This window comes from Nyctereutes procyonoides, unplaced genomic scaffold (genome assembly GCF_905146905.1).
Source record: "Nyctereutes procyonoides isolate TBG_1078 unplaced genomic scaffold, NYPRO_anot_genome, whole genome shotgun sequence".
Lineage (NCBI taxonomy): Eukaryota > Metazoa > Chordata > Mammalia > Carnivora > Canidae > Nyctereutes > Nyctereutes procyonoides.
The window spans coordinates 71,701,551-71,721,685 of NW_026575126.1; the positions used below are offsets into that span (position 1 = coordinate 71,701,551).

Below are 20,135 nucleotides of genomic sequence, written 5' to 3' on the forward strand. Positions count from 1 at the left end.
AGCGGAAATGTGTCTGTGGGACCCACTGACCTGCAGCTACCACCTGGCCTCTGGTTGCCCTCTAGTTAAAGGCATCCTCCAGCCTGTGGCCTGGGCTGACTTTTGGCCTTGAGCTGCACCAGCTGTCCATCAGGCCAGCACTTGGTTGCCTTCAGGGCCTGTCTTCTGTCCGGTTACTAGTGGGCTGTAGCATGCTAAGACTGGGGGCATCTGGGGATCGCTTGTGACTTCTGGGAAAAAGCAGGAGGAGGGTATGGATATGGCCCACGGGACAGACCAGGCATCAGCCTTTAAGCTGGGGTGGAGGGGCCGGAGGATCTGGAGGCTGAGGGAGCAGGAGGGACCCTCTGGGCCCCTCCTTCCTGTTAGTGCTGTGCACATTCATCCTGAAGTTCTAAGGCTAGGATACTGGCAGCAAAAAATCTACAGTAGAGGCATGGTACAGATACAAATGTTTATTCTACATAAAAATTTCACAAAATGGGCAGCTGGTTGTACCAAGACCTTTGGTGAAGGGGGTGAAGGCGGGGAGGGAAGTGGCTGATAGAGAAGGCAACAACGGACAGTGGTCACAGTCACTGGGTAGGAGCAGAGCTGAGGGGAAGGCAGGGCACAGACGGGGCCCTGTCCCCTACTGCATGCACTCGCATGCACACTCCTAGCCTGTCAACGAGGAAGAGGGGTCTCGGGCAGGGGCACATTTCTGACTTGAGAAGCCCCCAAGACGGGGAGGAGGGAGGTGCTCCTCCCTGGCTGGCTGCTGAATACTGCATCCCAGACACCAGACACCCACGTGGCATGTCAGTGGAGGACAGCAAGGGCAGGATGTGATTGCAGGCCTGAAGTAAGTCTGATTTCCCAGAGCACAAGGGAGCAGGGACCACTGTCCCAAACATGCAACACACGATGGCTTGAGAACCTGACCAAGGCCTGCCGGGAAGAGTGGCTGGCCCAGGGTGTGTGGGTTTTGGCTATGGCAGAGGCCCTCTGGGCTCAATCTGCTTCCCTAGCTCCAAGGGTGGCTGGAAACCAGGCACCAGACAGCCTCTGGAAGTATGTTACCTGGGGTCAGGGAGAGCCCAAAGGGGTTGCTCCTGGGGCTGTGAGAACATGGGAAGGGGAAATGCCAAGACCCGCTGGACTCTGCCCCTAGGCAGGGGAGGGAGCCCGGTCTTGACACAGCCAAAAGCCACCTGGCCACGGCACCCTGAGCCTCCCTGGCAGTGATGAGCTGTTAGAGGCTTAGAGCTGGGCTGTCTCTCAGGGCCACCCTTCCCCTAACCTGAAAAGCAGCACCATGTGGCCAGCTGGTCCCCACCCCTCAGGGGGCTCGACTTGGGACAGCTGGAGAGGTCAGGGCAGATGGGCCAGGCGGTAGGAGACAAGGTAGGGGTCCAGAGAGAATCCTGGTCCCAAGAGAGGGCAGACCCCAGGCTGGAGTAGAAGGCAGGGAGAGGGGGAGCATGGCTACCCTGGGCAGTGCTACCTGGGAAGGGTGAGGCGGCCTGGGCTAGGGCCTGAGTCTGTTCTTTGCTGACCTGCCCCACCCCACCGGCTCCTCAGTACAGACACACACGGTCACAGATCATGCACACGACGGCTCAGGGTGGGGTGGGTATGGAGGGCCCGATGGCAGAGAAAGGAGCAGGATAGGATGGGAAAGAAGGGGCTCCGAGCCAGAAGGCAGCAGCAGCCAGGGGGCCTCCTGAGGGCAGACCATCCGGAGTAGAGTGGCAGGTGGGATGATTTTTATCCAAAGATGCCTCCAAAGGTGGAGGCAATGACAATGCCCAGGATCACGCAGCAGATGATGATCATGATCTTCTTCTGCATGGGGGAGGCAGGAAGGAGTGGCCTCAGAAACAGGCTGAGGCTGAGGGCTGGGTCAGAGCTTGGAGGAGTGGGGCACACGAGGGAGAAGAGCCCCTGAGTGGCACTGAGAGCTGGGGGTCTGGAGGGTGGAAATAAAATTGGACCTGGGGAAGGTGTCACCCGGAACGGACCCAGGAGGCGGTGATGGCGGGGAGCTGAGGGACTTGGGGTGAGGGCTCAGATGGAGTCAAGTGTGGAGAGAGGCCTTGGGGCTCTAACAGGCAGAGGGGAGCTACTGACCCGGCGTGCCTTGCTCTGGTACTTGACAGCCTTCTTGGTGTCAGACACAGCCCTCTCCACATAGTCTACCGAATGTTCCACGTTGTACTCGATCCTGTCAATCATCTCCCCCTGCAGGGCCGGTGTCTGTGAGCTCCAGGGGGGTCCCCCTCAGAGCAGGACTCTGGGGAAGCACCCTGAGATCAGAGAAAGAAAAGTGGAGGCATAAGGATGGGGTGCCAGCTTTCACCTGTGCCCCTCAGGCCAGGTCCCCTGGGCAGCTTCCTCCTCTCCCTGGGGAGCAGGCATCCTGGGGAGGAACTGGCCATGCAATCTCAGCCAAGGGAGTAGAGACATGCAAAGGGTGCTCAGCTGGGCCAGGAGTGAGGCCGAAGGAGGCAGGGCCTGGAGTTGGTGCTCTGCACAGGGTGCCACTCCTCATGGGCATGGTGGTTCCACTCAGCTCTGTCTTCCGTCTTCAACATTTAAGACATCCTGCCTACCCCTGTAGCCCTTCTGAGCCATCTGGTCCCAGCAGCCCCTAGATGCCACTCCAACCATGATGCTGCCCAAGATCCCCCAGCAGCAGCGATGTGAAAAATGACCACTCCCTTCAAGTCCACTGCTTGCTTCCTCTGGGGTCTGTATCCCCATGGTCTATTAGCTGATGGCAGCAGCAGCCTCCTCGGGGCCCCCCGGCTTCCTGACTCGGTTCACACCATGCCCATACTCAAGACCCTCCAGTCTAGAAGAGAATCCAGAAGCCCAGAACCACCGTCTCCCTCTTGTTCACACCCCCTTCCCCTAAGCTTAAGCTCTAGCCGTATGACCTCCTCAGTGAGCTGGGGTCTTGCCAGTCTCAGGACTGTGCTGCTGCTGGTCCCACTCTTCACACACCATAGGAAGTCTTCCGAGCTCAAATGCCACCTCCTCAGGCCTTCCCTGACCACCTCCATCCAAAGTGGCCACCACAGGGACTCTTACAGTGTTACCCCAAGTGTGGCCCTAGGGCTAGCAGCATCAGCATCCCCCTCAAACCTGTTAGAAATGCAAATTCACGGGTCCCCACTCTGACCTACCAAGCTCTGGGCATAGGGACCAGGAAACCTACAAGCCTGCCAAGTGATTCCTGGGCCCTATCCAGTTGGAGGACCACTGCCTTATCACACTGCCTCCTAACATCTCCTGAGCACCCAGCACAACTCAAGAACATTCCATTTGTCATTTACGTATGCTGCCCTTTTGCCCAACACACATTAGCACAGGACCTCAGCTGTCCTGGTCACTGCTCGATGTCCAGCTCCTAGAAAAGTGGCTGTCTGCAGTGCTCACGTGACAAATCGGTGATAAGACAGGACAAGGCTGGGTATAGGGCCATGCAGGGCCATGCAGCACCCAGAGCCCAGTAGCAGAGCCATGCAGAGGATGGGGTCCTTCAGATGGGCACAGCCCTGGAGGCGGTTTCAACGGGGTGGTTAGTTACCTGGAGCCTTGGTCCCTCCCCAGCAGGGCAGCATGTCAGGCAAAAAGGATAGGGGTTAGTGCAGCCCTGGGTTGCTGCTGTGGGCTCAGGGCGGGTGGAGGGCAGTGGGGCCCGAGGCTCTCACCTGGCTCTCCACAAGCATGGCCATGTCCATGAACATGTCATGCAGCTCACGGATGCTGTTCTCCAGCTTGATGATCTCACTGTGCCGTGTCTCAATCTCGCTCAGAGCCTGCTTTGAGATGCTGGAGTCCATGATGATCTAGAGGGTGGGAGCAGTGGGCTGGGACCCAGGAGCCTGCTCCAGGGGGTAGGGACGGGTGCCAGGGCCAGGGCAGCAGGCCAAGAGCAAAGGCATCTGAGCTGGACTTCTCAGTATTAACGGGCTAGTGACACTCCCCGCCTGTGCCTGCCACACAGTAACTGCTCACCAGCCTTGTACAGAGACCAACTTGACTGCCCCAAGGACCCAGGCCTTGAACCACCTTTCTCCCCACTCCTTCCCGTCAGCCTCCCAGACAGGGTAACTGCCCCTCCCTCCTCTCCTGGAAGCCACAGGCCCTAGCTGCCTTCATCCCTGTGTGCCACCTCTTCCAGGATGCCGTCCCCCGCTTGCTCAAGCTTCACTTGAATGTAGAGATGGCCAAGGGCACCCATGTCTCCCAAGAGAGGAAAAGGGCCCTGAGGATGGTAGTAGGAGCCCCTGGCCAGTGGCAAACAGGAGAAGCAAGAAAGTAGACCCAGTTGGGAGAACCAGGAGACAGGTCTTAATTCTACCTTTGCCACATCATTTGCGTGGCCTCAGTCTGGTCCCTCTTCCTCTGGGGCTCAGCCTTCTCTGAAACCTGCCTCACAAGGTGGCTGTGTCCAGAGACTGCCCAGCCCCAGCACTCTGGACACGCAGCAGGGGTAGGGGGTGAGGGGAGTTCACACTCACTCCGGAAGCAAAGATGGCGGGGTTCCCACTCTCCAGCATGTCCTCCAGCTCCTCGCTGGTTGTGGTCCGGCCAGCTGCGGGCAGGGGTCTCAGTGAGCCCTGCACACTCCGCAGCCTTCGGCCGCAGCCCCGCCCCCGCCCCTCGGCCCCAGCCCCACCCCCTCAGCTCACTGATCTCCAGCTGCCTTTGGATGCGGCCCTTGCAGCGCTCGCGGTAGTCCGACTGTGTGGCGTTGTACTCGGACATGACCTCCACAAACTTGCGGGACAGCGTGGAGTGCTGGGGGTGTGAGGTGGGGGTACAGGTGTCAGGCCCAGACCCGCAGGGCACCAGGGCCTCCGGTGCCCTCTGGCCCGCCCCAGAGCCCCACCCGCAGCACCTGTGTCTTTCGGATCCTCAGGTCTGCGGATGAGCGGTTGAGGCCTTCTTCCTGCTCGATGCTCTGCTCGATGCCTGGAGGCATGGAGGGCTGCTGAGCCATACCTGTCCCCTCACCAGTGTCCCCTCCCCATCCCCATCCGCAGCCAGGATCTGGCTCGGGACCTCCCCCAGGAGAGGCTCGGGACACTCCCCCTCTAGTGTGCACTGTGAGGGGGTCTCTGTGGGCAACGGGGAAGCAGGAGCGCCAGGCACTGATGGGGGCCGACACGTACAGCCATCTGCAAGGCCTCGGCACACAGCAAGCTGTGCGTGTGAGTGCTTGCTGTGTGTGAGGCCGGGCAGCTCAGGCCCACCATGCCTTCTGCTCAGGAATCCCATGTGCCCGACGAGGGCCCACACCTGGTAGGGTCAGTCTAGTGGCCCCGATCTGCAGGAGCTCTGCACCTGTGCTCACACAAACACACCTTGGCTTCCAGGCAGGACCAGGCAGTGCTGACCGCCCCCTGAACCCCCTCTTGCTGAAGTGAGGGACAATTGCCCGGGGGGGGGGCACTCCCTCACTGAAGCCTCAGGCATCTGTCCCAAGGCACGGCCTGAGCCTGGCCCAGACAAGCCTTGCCAGGAAGCAGCTGTGAGTGGGCACATGACAGCACCCACATAAAGGAGACCAAGACCTAATGTACCCGAGAGTCAGCAAGATCCCAGGGCCACGCAGGGAAGCGGGCCCAGAGTGCCCCTCTACTGCCCAGACAAGGCCTGGAGCTTAGACTCACTCTTTAACTTGGAACGAACTTTGTTTGCTGTCTTCTTGATGTCAGACATGAGCTCCTCCAGTTCCTCCTTTGTCTCTGGGGAGGGAGAAGGGGGACAGGGTAAACCCGGGGCTCCCCCTGTGACCTGACGCTCAGGCTCAGCCCGCGGGCAGGCCCAGGTCCCAGGCCTTCCCCTTTCCGCTGGCTAAGGCTCTGCCTGCCCCTCCAGCCCTGGGCCTGGGGCCACAGCAGCTGCGGCCTCACCCCCTCTTGTGCTGCTTCCGAGGAGCCTCCCTTCCTCCTTCTCTGGCTCTCCCACCCCCTGCGGATAACAGACGGGTCTAAATTTAAGGCAGAAATAATTGTGGAGCAGCTGGCAATGCTGGCATTGGCACTGGGGAACATTTACTTGATGCTTGCCTGAGTCGGATGGGGGGGGTGCAGGTTTACCTAGAGTTACCTGGTAGCTCTGGGGGGATGAGCATCCAGCCACCAGGGTGACAGAGCCAGGGGCCAGGGAGGCTGAAGTGGGTCCCCCTCCACTGAGCACCTTGGGTGGGGTAGACTCTATTCTATGCAGAGTCACTGCTCCCCCTTTCCAGGTGCTGAGCTCAATGGAGACCAACTGCCGAGTACCCAGTGGGTGGATGGGGGCATGAGGCACCTGGCCTGTGTGGGAGCTGATGGAAAAGAACCTCAGGGATGTGGGCCCCCTGGCACACAGGTGGCCCTGGAGCAGCAGGTGGCTGGTCCTGTGACGGCAAAGCTGGGGGATGGCCACAGCCTAGTGTTTCTGGCCTTTGTTCCAGCTGAACTGTCTCTCTAAAGCTGGCGGAGGCCATGGGGGTACCCAGCTTGCTCCACCCCAGTGAGGGGTTAGCTGGCCAAGTGGCTGCCTCCCTCAGCAACCTGCCCCAGCTCAGGGCAACCCCAGGACTCTGCTTCCCGGAAGAAACCAGGACTGAGCTCTTGCTCGGCCTTTCTTACCCACCATCTGCTTTCCTCTGGGGCTGGCCCTCTCCTAGAGGGTGTTGGAAGGGCATTTACAGCAGTTACTTTGGGTGGGCACCTACTAAATGGATTGGGAGGTGGGGGGCTTCGAGGAGCGGAGGAAGGCGCTTCATTCGTACAAACAAAGGAAACTTACCAGCTGCTCTGACGTCTCTGCCTCTTTTGCTCAGATCCAAAATAGCCCAACCCGGATGGCGGCCCCCAGGGAAGGCAGAGCAGGCCTCGGCCGGGAGAGCCCCCTGCTTGCTGCCACCTTTCCCGGTGACTCCTTGTTAACTGCTCCCTCTGCTCTAGAATCGGTACCGGGGAGCCCCCTCCCTACATCAGTGACCACTGGCTGGTCCTGACTCACGGTGGCAAATCTGAACTGGCTGCTACTGATCGTACGACGCGAGGAGACTTTGTGAGGAAGGTGGCACGAGGCAGCTAAGATAAATGAACAGGCATCTGTTGCCCCGTGCTCACCCCGTCTTCCAGCAGGTGAATGCTCTCGCTCTTTATAGGACTCTGTTCCCACAGGTAGCCCCTTCTGACTCTCATCAGGAGGGACACACACGAACTCAGACACACATGCACATAAAGACATAAGATGTCACATGCTGCCATCCCCAACAAATGTCTGGGGGCAGGGGCAACGCGTGATGGACACCCTGAATGTGTGCCCTGCCTTGGGTGGCCCCTCTCTCCTTCCCACGCATTCCAAGGACAGTCTCCCGGCTCCCTGCAGACTCATTTTATTTTCCAGGGGCCTGGCACTGCGCCTGCTTAGCTTGGCACTGGCCTCAGGTTCAAACACACTTTAGGGGCTGTGGAGAGATTTCTTGTGGGGGCTTGAGGGTGCCAGTGGACTGGGGCTGAAGGGCCACAGATAGGAAGGCCCTGCTGGAGAAACCCATCCCTGAGTGCTTCCCCTGGCCCTCCTACGGCTAGGACCCTCCCCCTTGCATTGATGGGGCTCTGTGGGCTGGTGCCTTCCAGAGGTGCTGGAGCAGCGGCGGCGAGAGGAGGTGAGCAAGCAGAAGCAGTGTGCACTTGCCCAGGTTATGGGCCTGGGCCCCCAGCGCTGTCACTGACTCCCCGGGGCTGGGAGGAAGGAATCTCAGGCCTGCATGCTGTCAGCCTGGCACAGGGCAGTGTAGTCATCAACACCTCCCCAGGAATTGGGACAGCAGGGTCAGGGGGACCTGTGTGGGGACAGAGTGGAACGCAGACACACAGAGGCTCCCTGTGCGGAAGGAGAAAGGTGACTTCCTGGAGCCCTGAGAATGCCCAGCTCTGGGGTACCAGGGCCAGGTGCCAGGGCTGCTAGCTCTTTCTGGAAGCTCCTCCTGCTTGGCCGGCCTGCCCTCCCACGGTGCTGAGGCTCAGCGCTGCCATCTGCTCCCCCGGGGAGGCTCAGGAAAGGGAGGGGCTGGGCGGAGAGGCTTCCTTTTGAGCTGGGCAGCACCCACCCACCCGGCTTACCTGGAGAGGGCAGGGCTGGCCCGAGGACGGCCGCCCCACTCCACACAAACCTGTGTGAGACCCAGGTCCAACAGGGGATCCCAGGCACTAACCCCCACCCCGGGCCTCGGCCAGCTGTGTTCCCCGAAGCTTTCCACGAGGCCCTCCCCACCAGGGCCAGGCCCAGGTACCCCTCAGGCGACACACAGTGTGGGTGCTGGGGTTCTAGGAAGCCACCCTCCCCTGCCCCCCGCCCCCGCCACAGCAGCGCCTTCTAGGAGGCCTGAAAGCCACCCCTCAGTCCTACACACTCACTCTCGTCAGGGTTGGGGGAGGCCAGGATGGCGCTGTGCTTCCGTTTCACCTCCTCCACGTTCTCCGAGATCTTGTCAATGAAGCCTCGGATCTCCTCCACCTGCACACCAAGGCCAGCCGGTCAGGAGGATCCAGCCGGAGGCCCGTGGGCCCTGGGCAGAGGCTGGACCAGGCTTCGGGTGGGGTGGGGGTGAGACATGGGCCCCCCACCAAGGTCTGCCAGAGTATTCGAGGACGTGGGGTGTGCTGGTTCCCACCTGTTCAAAGAACTCATCCATGAAGCCATCCCGGTCCACAGTGACAGTGACATCGTCATCATCATCGCTGTCCTTGGCCTGCACAGGGGTGTGTACACGTGAGCAAAACTCTGGTAGGCCCACAGGGTCCTGCTGGACCTAGGGCCACAAACTACCCAGCATCCACATACTGCAGGCTTGCAGGCTCAGCTCCAGGGCCCCCACTGCTGCCCTGTGTCCTCTTATCAGGGATGAGGTCTGGCTGTGCCCTCAGCTCCCAGGCACAGCGAGACCTCAAGGACCCCAGGGGACCCAGCATAAAGACAGAAGCCCTGCCTGCCGAACTGGTGATGGGGAAAGTCTCTATCTCTAGGCCAGGGACTCCTTCCCCGGCCCAGCTGCCTGCCCCCTCCCCACAGGACTGGGGTCCTCCCAGCATGCCTCTCACCCAAGGGGACAGCTGGGAAGGCTTGGTTCCCTGGCTAGGGGCCCCAACTCACAGACCTTGCCTGAGACAGGCTGCCTGAACACCAGCCCTTTCTACTTTCTGGTCCTGAAGGTTTGTTTTTTTTTTTAATTTTATTTATTCATGAGAGACACAGAGACAGAGGCTGAGACACAGAGAGAGGGAGAAGCTGGCTCCCTGCAGGGTGCCCTATATGGGACTCGATCCCAGGAACCCAGGATCATGCTCCAAGCCAAAAGCAAATGCTCAACCACTGAGCCACCCAGGTGTCCCTGGTCCCAAAGGTTTTAATTGGGATGGGGCTCAAAGTTCCCAAGCTCCCTTTGGTGGGGGGGTATGTTGGGAGTGAGAGGCCTGAGTGCCACCCACACCTGCCTCCAAAGAGGTGGGATGCTGACACAAGGGCCATCCCATTGCACCTCAAGCAGGCCTGAGAGATACTGCCTGCATGCAGCCTGCCTGTGTGCAGCTCTGCAAACTCAGCTCTCCCCCCGTCATTTTTGTTTTTTAAGTATTTTATTTATTTATTCACAAGAGACACAGAAAGAAAGAGAGGCAGAGACACAGGTAGAGAGAGAAGCAGACTCCCTACAGGGAACCCCATGCAGGACTCCATCCCGCAACTCCAGGATCATGCCCTGAGCCAAAGGCAGACACTCAACCACTGAGCCATCCAGGCATCCCTTCCTCCGTCATTTTTTTTTAATTTTTATTTTATTTTTTTATGATAGTCAGAGAGAGAGAGAGAGAGAGAGAGAGAGGCAGAGACACAGGCAGAGGGAGAAGCAGGCTCCATGCACCGGGAGCCCGACGTGGGATTCGATCCCGGGTCTCCAAGATTGCCCCCTGGGCCAAAGGCAGGCACTAAACCGCTACACCACCCAGGGATCCCTTCCTCCGTCATTCTTGACCTCAGACCTCAATTCTCTCTCTGTCCCTTCAGGCCCAGAGCTGGGCCCTGACCAGCCTGAGAGGCCAGTCATCACCTGGCTCAGAGCCTGCCCTAGGCCCCAACCCACCACCCAGGGAGAAGCCAGACAAAAGCCACCCCCATCCGGGGGCAGAGTAATCACAACACCTCCAACTTCCCAGTGTGCTGGCCAAGCTCATCCCCCATCAGCCTCACCCTCACCTGCTTGGAGTTGTGGCCGCGAGCAGCCCACCATGCTGAAAGGGCAGGGGCCAGGGTCCCAAGGGTGGGACTGTCCCCCTCAGACTGGGGTGATGAGACTTGGTCACACCCCTTCCTGTCTCAGCACCCAGGGGGAGGTCACCTGAGCAGGCTGGGCAGCCTTCACCTGGATCTCTCTTATGTCAGGGTCAGAGCCCAAAATAGGGCCCGACAGAGGCCAAGGGACCCGGCAGGCTGCTGGGGAGGGACAGGTTCTGTGCCCCGCGCAGACAGCGGCTGGCTGAGGGACCTGCCCCTGGGTCTGTCTGCTGCTGACAGCGGTGGGGACAGTGACTCCTGGCTGCAGAAGGCTAAGACGGAGTGGGAAGGCACAGCATGGTCTGTAAAGGGCTGTGCCCCTGGGGCTCTCAGGGTCCCACTGTCCCACCAGAGTGGGACCAGACAGGAGAGGGGGTTGGCTGGGAGCTTTACGGAGGCGGCTCTGACAGGCCCCTCTCATCAAGAGATCACACCTCCTCCCCCAGCAGCTAAAATAAATCCTCGCTCCCACAAGTGCCTGTGGCTGCTACCAGGTGGCCCCCTCCCCCCAGCCAGGCCCACCTATAGACAAAGAGACTCTAGAAGCCATTTCCACACTTTTGAACGTTGCCAGGCACAGGAGCTAAACTGGAGGAGGACTTGTTAGAGAAACTGAGGCAGAGTACAGTCTGGAGGAGCCCAGGGCCCCCTCTGGGGCGGCCTGCCAGCCTTCAGCAGGTTGCCCTCTCTGTCTTTTTGGGGTCTAAACAAAGATAGGGATGGACAGGAAAGGACAGAAGGAGAATTTTCCAGCTCTCCTCCCAGAAAGAGTAATGACTGGCTAGAGCCAAAGACAAGGGCATCAGAGTTTCCAGAGACGAGAGCTGTTGCCAGAGACCCCTGGGATCTGGGCTGGTGTCTCTCCCTGGGCCTCGGTTTGCCTGTCTGTAAAACAAGGACATACGTTCTCCAGCAACCAGCAGCTCCAACCTGCTCTCTGCACAGACTTCTCAGAAAACTGAGGCTGGAGTCAGGGAGTTTCTGCGAAGTCAGGGAATGGCAGGAAAGATGCCCACGGTCTCCTCCAGGACCTCCAGCAATGAGGGCAGAGCCGAGGAAGGGGACCCCTGGGCCAGGGCCTGACTGGGGCTCCCAGGTCAGGATCCACCCTGAAGGTACCATTCAGATTGACCCCAAAGTCAACTGGAGGCTTTAGGGCCTGACTTAGAGCCTCGGTCACACCAGTGGTGACTCCAAGCAAAACTCTGAGGGGATTCTCCGTGGGGACCCCTTCCTTACCAAGTCCTAGCACTTCTTCCTCCTCAGGACTTTTTACCCACTGCCCCCCTGCCCCACATCCCCTCACTGCCACAGCCTGAACCCAGACCCTGGCAAACCCCACCTATACCCATCTCCCTGCCGCTACAACCTACCTGCTGACATTCCCCTCATCCTTAGATGCCACTTCCTCCCAGAAGCCTTCCCCAGCTGCCCCAGATCAGTCTCTTGCTCCTCTGGTTTCCCACACACTATTCACATCTCTACTGACACTACAGCCACAGACTCTCAGGCCCTAAGGGACCTGAAAAGTCACCTTGGCCTCAGCTGCCAGCCTCAGCTTGCACACCCCCTGTGATGGAGAGCTCACTGCTTTCCTGGGCAGATCTGCCCACCCTGGCCTGCCTCGATTGTCCCTTTCCTGTGGCATGGCCCCACGCCATAAAGAACCTGTTGGTACCCTCTCCCTGGGATCTGAAGGCAATGTCCACACTTTCCCTGGGTTTTTCTTCTCAAGTTGACCATTCCCTTCCCCTCAGATCCCTCTCAGGGCCCTAAGTTGCAGCCCCTACCCCAGACTCGTTTGGTCCAACCATCTTCTTCTGTGGTACATGATACAAACTGAATCTACTGTTGGTTGTGCTCTAAATGGTACCAAAAAGCTGGCCATCCCCTCCCTCTTTTTACATGGTTTACCTCTGTTAATGCAACCAGAGATCAGTAAAACTGATCATGTAGTACTTCCTGTCCAGAAAAGCCCCAAGCCCTTCCCCACCAATGTCTACTTGGTTGGATTTTAGGCTCAAGCGAAGGACCTTCTTTCCTGTTTAATGTCTTCATTTGTTCTGATCCTTGTTCGGCTTTGTGAGACTCTGATGGCTCATGACTCTGTTGCCCCCTGCAACCTCATCCACATCTAGGCCAGAGCCCTATGGCACCTTTCTAGAGACATCCTCCAGGTTAAGTAAGACCCCAATCAGGTTTCACAGGACACTAAGGAAATGACAAACCCCAAGTCCAGATGCACTCCTGACCCAAAAGGAAGGAGGAACTAGGCTGGCATGCCATCTCCTAATGTCCTGGGATGGTCAGGGTGGACCACGCCAACACGCACAAAGGGGCACCCGTATGGTTTTGAATCATTAGGCCCCCAGCTCCCTTGGAAATCTGCCAGCCCTCACAGAGGGCTGGACTGGGGACCTGAGGTGGCGGCTGGAGCCTGTGGTGGTCACAAGCCCCAAGCTGTAAACATCTTCAGGATTAAGCCCCACCCCTCTGACATCATATGAGCACCCTACCAGCCACCTGGCCCAAACTGGGTTCTGCCTCCGTCTCCTGCGCCCCTCCTCTGAAACTTCCCATTCCCAAGGACTCCCTAAATCAGAAACTGGGGTATATCTACATTCTTCCTCTTGCTCTCACATCCATCCAGCATTTGACTTGTTGTGGTGTTTTCTGTTCATCCGTCAGTGGTTTCAATCCTGCTCCAGCACCATAATCCCCTGGAGGGTTTAAAGAAATCCCCCCCCTACCACCCCGCAAAGCCAGCTTCCAGGGTTCTACCCCACAGAGACCCAATCAGAATTTAGGGGTGTGGAGCTGGTAAGGCTAAGTTTTCAAAAAGCCCCCCCTGCCAACTCCACCCTGGGTTGAGAATCAGTGGTCTGATCTTACTCCTCTCTGACAGACTCTGGCCTCATGAGGCCTCTGGTCCAGGCACTCAGGAATGAAGCTGCACTGGCCAGAAGCCCTGAACTTCTAGTGGATGCCAGACAGCTCTGGTGGTCTCTCCTGGCAGAGGCTCCAGGATTCCAGGATACCTTCCTGGAAACAAAAGTGTGATTCCTCCAAGAGGCTCCAAGGCCAAGCAGCCTTCAGGCCGGTCCCCGGGGATGGATGGCAGGAGGCCAGGCAACAGGGTTGATTCATTCCTCCTGTGCAGAACTTGCTGTTGTCTGCCTCGAGGGCTATTTTTCCCCCCTCCTTCTTTTAAATGACGAATCAAAGTCAATACCACTAGAGCTGAGAGACCCAGAGCTGAGTCAGGGGTATGTGAGGTCAAGCTGGGTCTCGAGGAACGAAAGAGGGGCTCCCTGTCCCCACCCGGCCCTGGTCTGATCCCCTCACCCTCTCCCCAACCTATGTATGCCCTTCTCCACCAGATCCCTGCCACTGAGCAGGGCCCCAGGGCAGCTCCAGGAGGCAGCCTCATCTGGTAGAGAGGAGCTGGCCTCTGCCCCACACCCCACAACACACTGTGTGACCCTGGCCCTTTCCAGACCTCAGTTTTCTAATTTGTGAAAGAGGAAGTTGGACTAGATAGTCCCTGAAGGTCATTCTGGCTGCACCCCAGATGAAAATGTGTCTAACCCATTGTTTCTTCTGGGAAACTCTAAGGAGACCTACTCTTATATTCCTATTTCTCCACTCGGCAAGGCGGATCTGGCTGGCTCCACTGTGTGATGAAATGGGCACAGAGAGGTTAAGGCAAGAACCTCCCTGGTGTTGCCCAGGACACCCAGTCTCTTCTCAGCCATGAGACAAAAAAAGGGGGAACAGGTGGGCAAAGGGGCACACTAGGCTTCCCCACCCACCCAGGCCTACTCCAGTGAGTGGGCATCAGACCACCCACTATTCCCTCTTGTTGGGCATTCCAACCTCTCTGCCTTTACTCTCATGGGTCCCTTATTTCGGACCACCTTCCCTCCTCCCATTTATCCCCAACTCCTGGACCACCCCAGGCTCCCTTCTTCTAGGAAGGCTTCTTTCAGGGTCTGGCTGCCCCAACACTCCCTCCTCTCTGTCCTCTGTCCTCAGCAGGCCCCATGTGCTGCACATGGCTCAGCACAGAGATAAACACCCTCTGGGCCCAGGGATGGGTGGTCAGCTCCAAGAAGTTCTCAGAAAGGAAACCAGGGAGGCCTCTGAATGAGGGGAAGGAAACATCTGCATGCCTGGTAGCCCCAAGTCTCTCCGCTTGTGTGACCCTGGGCAAGTCTTTGCCCCTCTTAAGCCCCTGGCTTGCCTTTCTGATCTCCGAGGGCCCCCGATGATCCCTTCACTCTGTACCACTGAAAGATCAGCTGCATGGGAAGCGGGAGCTGGGGAAGGCTGGAGGGCTGGGCCTGGCCTGCAGAGCGCTGAGGAAATGCGCCAGCTCCTTCCCCAAGTGTGACTTTTATAAATAAGCTCCCTTGCCTTCCTTCCAAATGTGGTGGCGTTGGGTGGGGAAAGAGAAAGGGGGAGGGAGGGAGGGCTGGCAGTGGTGCAAGTCACTGCCCCAAGCACCCCTCTGTCCAGCCCAGGCAGTACTGGCCTCCTGGTTCCTGGGGATTCTGATCTGAGAATTCTGATGCCTGGGGTTCAAGGTCTCCCCTAAATACAGAGACAGATTCAGAAGACCTGTGACCACCCCTTACCCTGAGAAACTAGGCTTTAGGTTTTCTTATCTCCACTTTCATAGGTGTGAACCCAAGGCCCAGAGGGAGGCTTGTGGGAATGACAGCCCCCCAACCAGACTAACTGTCCCACCCCACCCAGTTTGGGCTGCAAGAAACCCCCAATGGGCAGGGCCACCCAGCAATGGGTTCAGTTGCCTCCCTAGGTTCTTAATGCCTGAGGGGTGGGGTCTAGAGGAAGCCTCAGTGAATTCACAGAGAAGCCAGGCCTCACCATCTAAAGGACCACCATGGCTAGTGTTTATGTTATGTCGGTCGGGGTGTGGGGGGCGGTAGGGGTGAGGGGTCACAGAGACACACACCAAAGCAAAAGATCTGGGTTCAAGCTCCCTACAAGCCAAGCTCTCCTGGTGGTCCCCCAGTCCCAGCCAGATTTAAATCTGTCTTTGAGACTAGGCAAAGCCCTTCTCTACCATTCCTTTTGGGCTACCATGAGTCCCACTTGCTCTCTTGTGCCTCAGTTTCCTCTTTAGCAGCGAGGATGACAGCTGATGAGCCAGAGACCCCGTCACATGTAAAGGACCGTGTTCCCCTAAACACTTGGTTACCACATATACTCTTCTCTGACCCACCAGGCACCCAAACATCAGCAAATGCACCACATGGCCATTCATTCCCAAGATAACATTCTTTTTGACTCAACGTAGCACAGGAAGCTTGAGGGCAACCGCAAGGGCTGGCAGGGGAAGTGTTTAGACATCATATATGACATGAGCGACCATCTTCTTCCTTTGAAACCTCCTGAGGTTTACCCTGGGGGCTGAGCTTTTGGCCAGGAATAAGTGGTCTGATGGGAGGGTGGGGGCTGGTAGCCAGAGCAAGTGGGGTGGTGGTGGAGATGGAGGCAGGAGAGTACAGATCCCAGCTCCAGACTGCCCAGGAGACAAGACTAGTATAATGGGGGAGACAGGGCACAAATGTAAGGAACCTCTGGATGGAAAGGTCAAGCCGGGGTATCAAAAGCCCAAAGTACACTTGAAACTTTCCATATAAGAGGACCTCAGTCTCTAGCTGCAAATGGGGTATCAGGGGGAGGGCTCTGCGCAGCCACTGAGCTACCTGCCCCCCCCCAACCCCAGATCAGGACCTTCGGAAGGGCACCTGCTAGACAGGAGAGTGGTCAGCTAGCGGATCAGACAAGAGTCAGCCTGGTCTAGAGCCCTGAGGCCCCCCTCCCCCAAATACAGGCTTCATTTCCTTCATTGCCCCCACACGCCCCCAGGCTTGCCATCTCTAAGGGCAGAGGTGAGAATGTCTGGTAAACGCCAGACGCCAGGGGAGAGGAGGGAGAGGGGGAATGAGGAGCAGCGGCAGAGGTCTCTGTCAGGGCTGGGAGACGGTGGGCTCTGGTCAGAGCCTTTGCGCAGCCTCTAACTCCCCCCAAACCCCGCCCCAGGAGCCACACCCCAGGGGCCTCGGAGGCACAGGTGGAAAAATAGGTTCAAGTTGGAATCAGACCAGGAACCCCGGAAGGGTGTGAAAACTGCGCCCACCGGGGCTCCCCAGGTGCCAGGAAGGTAGACCGGGGCGGGGGGGGGGGGGTGAGAATCTGACCCCTCTGGGGCCGAGGTGGGCAGCAGACCCGGAGCGCGACGGGGGTGGGGAGCCGCAGGTGACGAGCTACAGGTGACGGAGGCGGCGGGGCGCCCCGCGGGACAGCGCGAGCGCGAGGAGCGCGGCCCCTCCCGGCGGCCCGGCTTCCGCAGCGCGCCCCGCGGCGGGGCTCTGGGCCGGGGACCGCCCCCGGCCGCTGCCCGCTGCGCTCCGGCCGTCTGTCCACACCCGTGCGGGGGACGGGAGGGCCAATGATGAGGCACAGTGGGGTGGCGGAGACGGGACCGGCTCCGCGGGCCGCGGGAGAGGTCAGCCCCCGTCCCGCCACCGGCATCCGAGAATCGTCCTCCGACCCCCCAAAACAAGGGGGCGCCGGAAAGTTTATCCAGGACCCCGGGCCCCGGCCGCCAGCCCGCGGGCCCACGGCGCCGAGCTCACGCGAGCCCGTGACCCGGAGTGGGTCCGAGGGGCGGGACCGGAGGGGGGTCCCCCGGCTCCGCACCGCTCCCTCCCGCCGGGCCGGGGACGCAGGGGCCGTCGCCCGGGGGCCGCCGAGGCCGAGCGGGGGGCGGCCGGAGCGCGGGACGCGGGCGGCGAGCGGCGGCGCGGGGGGCCGGACTCACCGTGCGGAGCTCCTGGGTTCGGTCCTTCATGCTCCCGGGAGTGGCAGCGGCGCCGGCTGCAGCCGTGTGAGCCCCGCATGCGCGGCGGCCGCCCCGCGGCTGCGCAGCACCCGCCCGGCCCCGCCCCGGCCCCCGGGACCCCGGCCCAGCCCGCCTCCCCGCCCCGGCCCCCCCCCCGGGACCCGGCCCCGCCCAGGCCCCGCCCCCGCCCCCCCCGGAACCCGGCCCCGCCCAGGCCCCGCCCTCGCCCCCCCGGGACCCGGCCCCGCCCAGGCCCCGCCCTCGGCCCCCCCGGGATCCGGCCCCGCCCAGGCCCCGCCCTCGGCCCCGGGACCCCGGCCCCGCCCGCCTCCCCGCCCCGGCTCCGCCCTGCCTTGGCCCCAGCCCAGCCCCGCCTTCGGCCCCCGGGACCCGACCCAGCCCCGCCTCCCCGCCCCGGCCCCTCCCCGCCCCGCCCCGGCCCCCGCCCCACCCTCGGTCCCCAGAACCCAGCCCAGCCCCGCCTCCCCGCCCCGGCCCCGCCCCGGCCCGGCCCCCGCCCCGCCCCGCCTTCGGCCCCCGGGACCCGGCCCAGCCCTGCCTCCCCGCCCCGGCCCCGCCCCGGCCCGGCCCCCGCCCCGCCCCGCCCTCGGCCCCCGGAACCCGGCCCAACCCGCCTCCCCGCCCCGCCCCGCCTTCGGCCCCCGGGACCCGGCCCAGCCCTGCCTCCTCACCCCGGCTCCGCCCCGGCCCCCGCCCCGCCTTCGGCCCCGGGGACCCGGCCCAGCTCCGCCCCGGCCCCCCGACCGCGGCCCAGCCCCGCCTCCCCGCCCCCGGGACCACGGCCCGGCCCCGCCCCCCGCCCCGGTCCCCGGGACCCCAGCTCCGCCGCGGGCCCCGGGCCGGCGCCGTAGGGTCGCAGCCCTGGGACCCGGTTCCGCGTGTCGCGTGCCCTACGCCGCGCGCTCCCTGCTTGGGATGGGGCCGCAGAGCCCCTGCTCCCTCCCTGCACTCAGCCTCCCAGTAGCCCAGACCTCGTTCTTCACCTGGATCTTCACCCCCAGAGCTCCTCACATCCCTGAGGATTTGCAGGAGGTCGAAAACCCATTGATTTTATGGCCTCGGAACCTCTAGCACTCCCCTCCAAAAACCCCCTCCAGCCAAAAACCTCCTCCAGAGTTCTACCCTCTGAGCCCTACCCTTCCCACTTTCCCCCAACACCTCATCCAGACTCAGGCTCTGGCCCCTCTTTGCCCAGGGTTTCTCAGTTCATAGGTCCGATGCTGGGTGACCACCATGTTTCCGTTAGTGTCCACACCCAGCGGGACGCAGGAACCCTTCTCTCTCTGGGGAAGGGAGATCTAAGCTCAAGCCTGCTCTCCTGCCCCTTTCCCTACAATCCCAACCCTGAGTCCCAGCCCCAGGCCTGAGATCCTATTTCTCTCTATAGCTGGGGCAGTTAAGCCTGGGGCCCAGTTCACTGTGGCACTAATGGAAAGATCTTAGCAGCATGTAGAGCGGTGGTAGGTGGGGGCTAGTCTGTAGCAGATGCTTCTGTTCTGATCCCTGCCAGCATCTTGTTGACATAAGCAACCATATACTGCCCCCAGCTGTCCCCTCTGTGTCCTGGCCCAGACCCTCCTCACCTCAAGCCAAGCACTTCCTCTTCCCTTCCCCAGGGCTGCCAAGGTGTTCTGGAGCTGGGCCAGCCCCCTGCTGCCCAGTGTGTCTGGGCCTGGCACTTCTCCCAGACTGGGCACAGGTTAGCTGGCTGGCAGACAGGCTAGGGACACTGTTCCAGCCATCTCTCCTTCCCTGGAAATCTGGCCAGAGACTGACTAGCTTAGATGCGGCCTGGCATCAGAGGCAGCCACACCCTTTCCAGTTGTCCAGACCTCAACCTTGAGCATCCCACAGAGCAAGCATTGGTGGTGCCCCCCATTTGGCAGATGCACAACCAGGACTCATCTGCCAGGGTTACAGAGAATGAGTGGCCGGGAAGGTGCTACCTGACTCTTAGTCCGGAGTGCTTTCCCATGTGCAGGGTGAATCGGTGGGGTGGGTCATGGGTGCACTCTCAGAGCCCAGTGTCTGGCCCTGTGGAAAGAGGGCAGGAGGGGGAGACACAGCTCATGCCCTCAGAGGGCCCCAGTGTCATACCACGCATCACTTATTAATGTACATATTAAATGGTAGTATGAAAAATGAATAAAGAATAGATGTGTGCCTTTCACCTTAAACTCTTCTTTTCTGTTAGAGGTCTTACCCTCAGTCAATCATTCATTCATTTATCAAACATTACCTAGGAAACTATGCTCAAGCCACTGTTTTGCACTTAAGATGTAACATAAAGTGAGAGACAGACATGGTTTCAGTATGTGAGGCATCTTGGGTGGCTTCCCAGAGGCCATGACATCTGAGCTGGGTGTTGGAGAAGTGAGATTGCAGCAGGGAATGGTGGAGGTGTTCGGGACAGAAGGAGTGTGCCCAGAAACTGGGGGTGAGGCGGGGAGCATTTGGAGAACCTCAGAACCTTCTGTGGCACTCAGGTGTGAGGGTGTGCATGGGTAAGAGATGAAGCCAGTGAGGGAGGCCTTCCTTGAATGTTGAACTTTATTGTGCAGACAAGGAGGAGAGTATCAAGGATCTGACTTCCATTAACCAAAAATTAACTGAGCTGGGGCTCCTGGGTGGCCCAGTTGGTTTAAGTGTTTGACTCTTGATCTCAGTTCAGGTCTTGATCTCAGGGTCATGAGTTCAAGCCTAGTGGGCTCTGTGCTGGGTGTAGAGCCTATTGAAAAAAAAAAAAACGTTAACTGAGCATCTACCGTGCACTGACTATTCTAGATCTTGGAGACATGGTGGAAAACAAGACAAACAAAAGTCCTTGCCCTCACGGAGTCCATGTCTAGGAGAGGAAAGAGAAGATAAATAACTTCTAAGGTGGTGATAATATGCTATGGAGAAAACAAAGTAG

General features: G+C 59.8%; 1 protein-coding gene across 3 annotated transcripts; it reads right to left on the reverse strand.

Annotated features, from left to right (window-relative positions):
* Positions 1 to 159: 159 nt before the first annotated feature.
* On the reverse strand, positions 160 to 17,271 carry STX1A (syntaxin 1A). 3 transcript variants are annotated; one of them, XM_055341259.1, is made up of 10 exons: positions 17,180 to 17,271; positions 8,672 to 8,749; positions 8,415 to 8,514; positions 5,667 to 5,741; positions 4,892 to 4,965; positions 4,683 to 4,791; positions 4,512 to 4,585; positions 3,699 to 3,836; positions 2,113 to 2,223; positions 162 to 1,827 (listed from the first exon to the last, which is right to left on the reverse strand). In XM_055341259.1, exons 1-10 carry the CDS (start codon positions 17,207 to 17,209, stop codon positions 1,750 to 1,752), a joined length of 867 nt encoding a protein of 288 aa, XP_055197234.1. In that variant the 5' UTR covers positions 17,210 to 17,271; the 3' UTR covers positions 162 to 1,749. The 3 variants fall into 3 exon arrangements, 2 of the variants coding, with proteins under 2 accessions (XP_055197235.1, XP_055197234.1); XR_008666513.1 differs by having other exon boundaries at positions 1,790 to 1,827; positions 2,113 to 2,288; XM_055341260.1 differs by lacking the exons at positions 8,415 to 8,514; positions 8,672 to 8,749; positions 17,180 to 17,271 and adding an exon at positions 7,122 to 8,250 and having other exon boundaries at positions 160 to 1,827.
* Between the last annotated feature and the right edge of the window lie 2,864 nt (positions 17,272 to 20,135).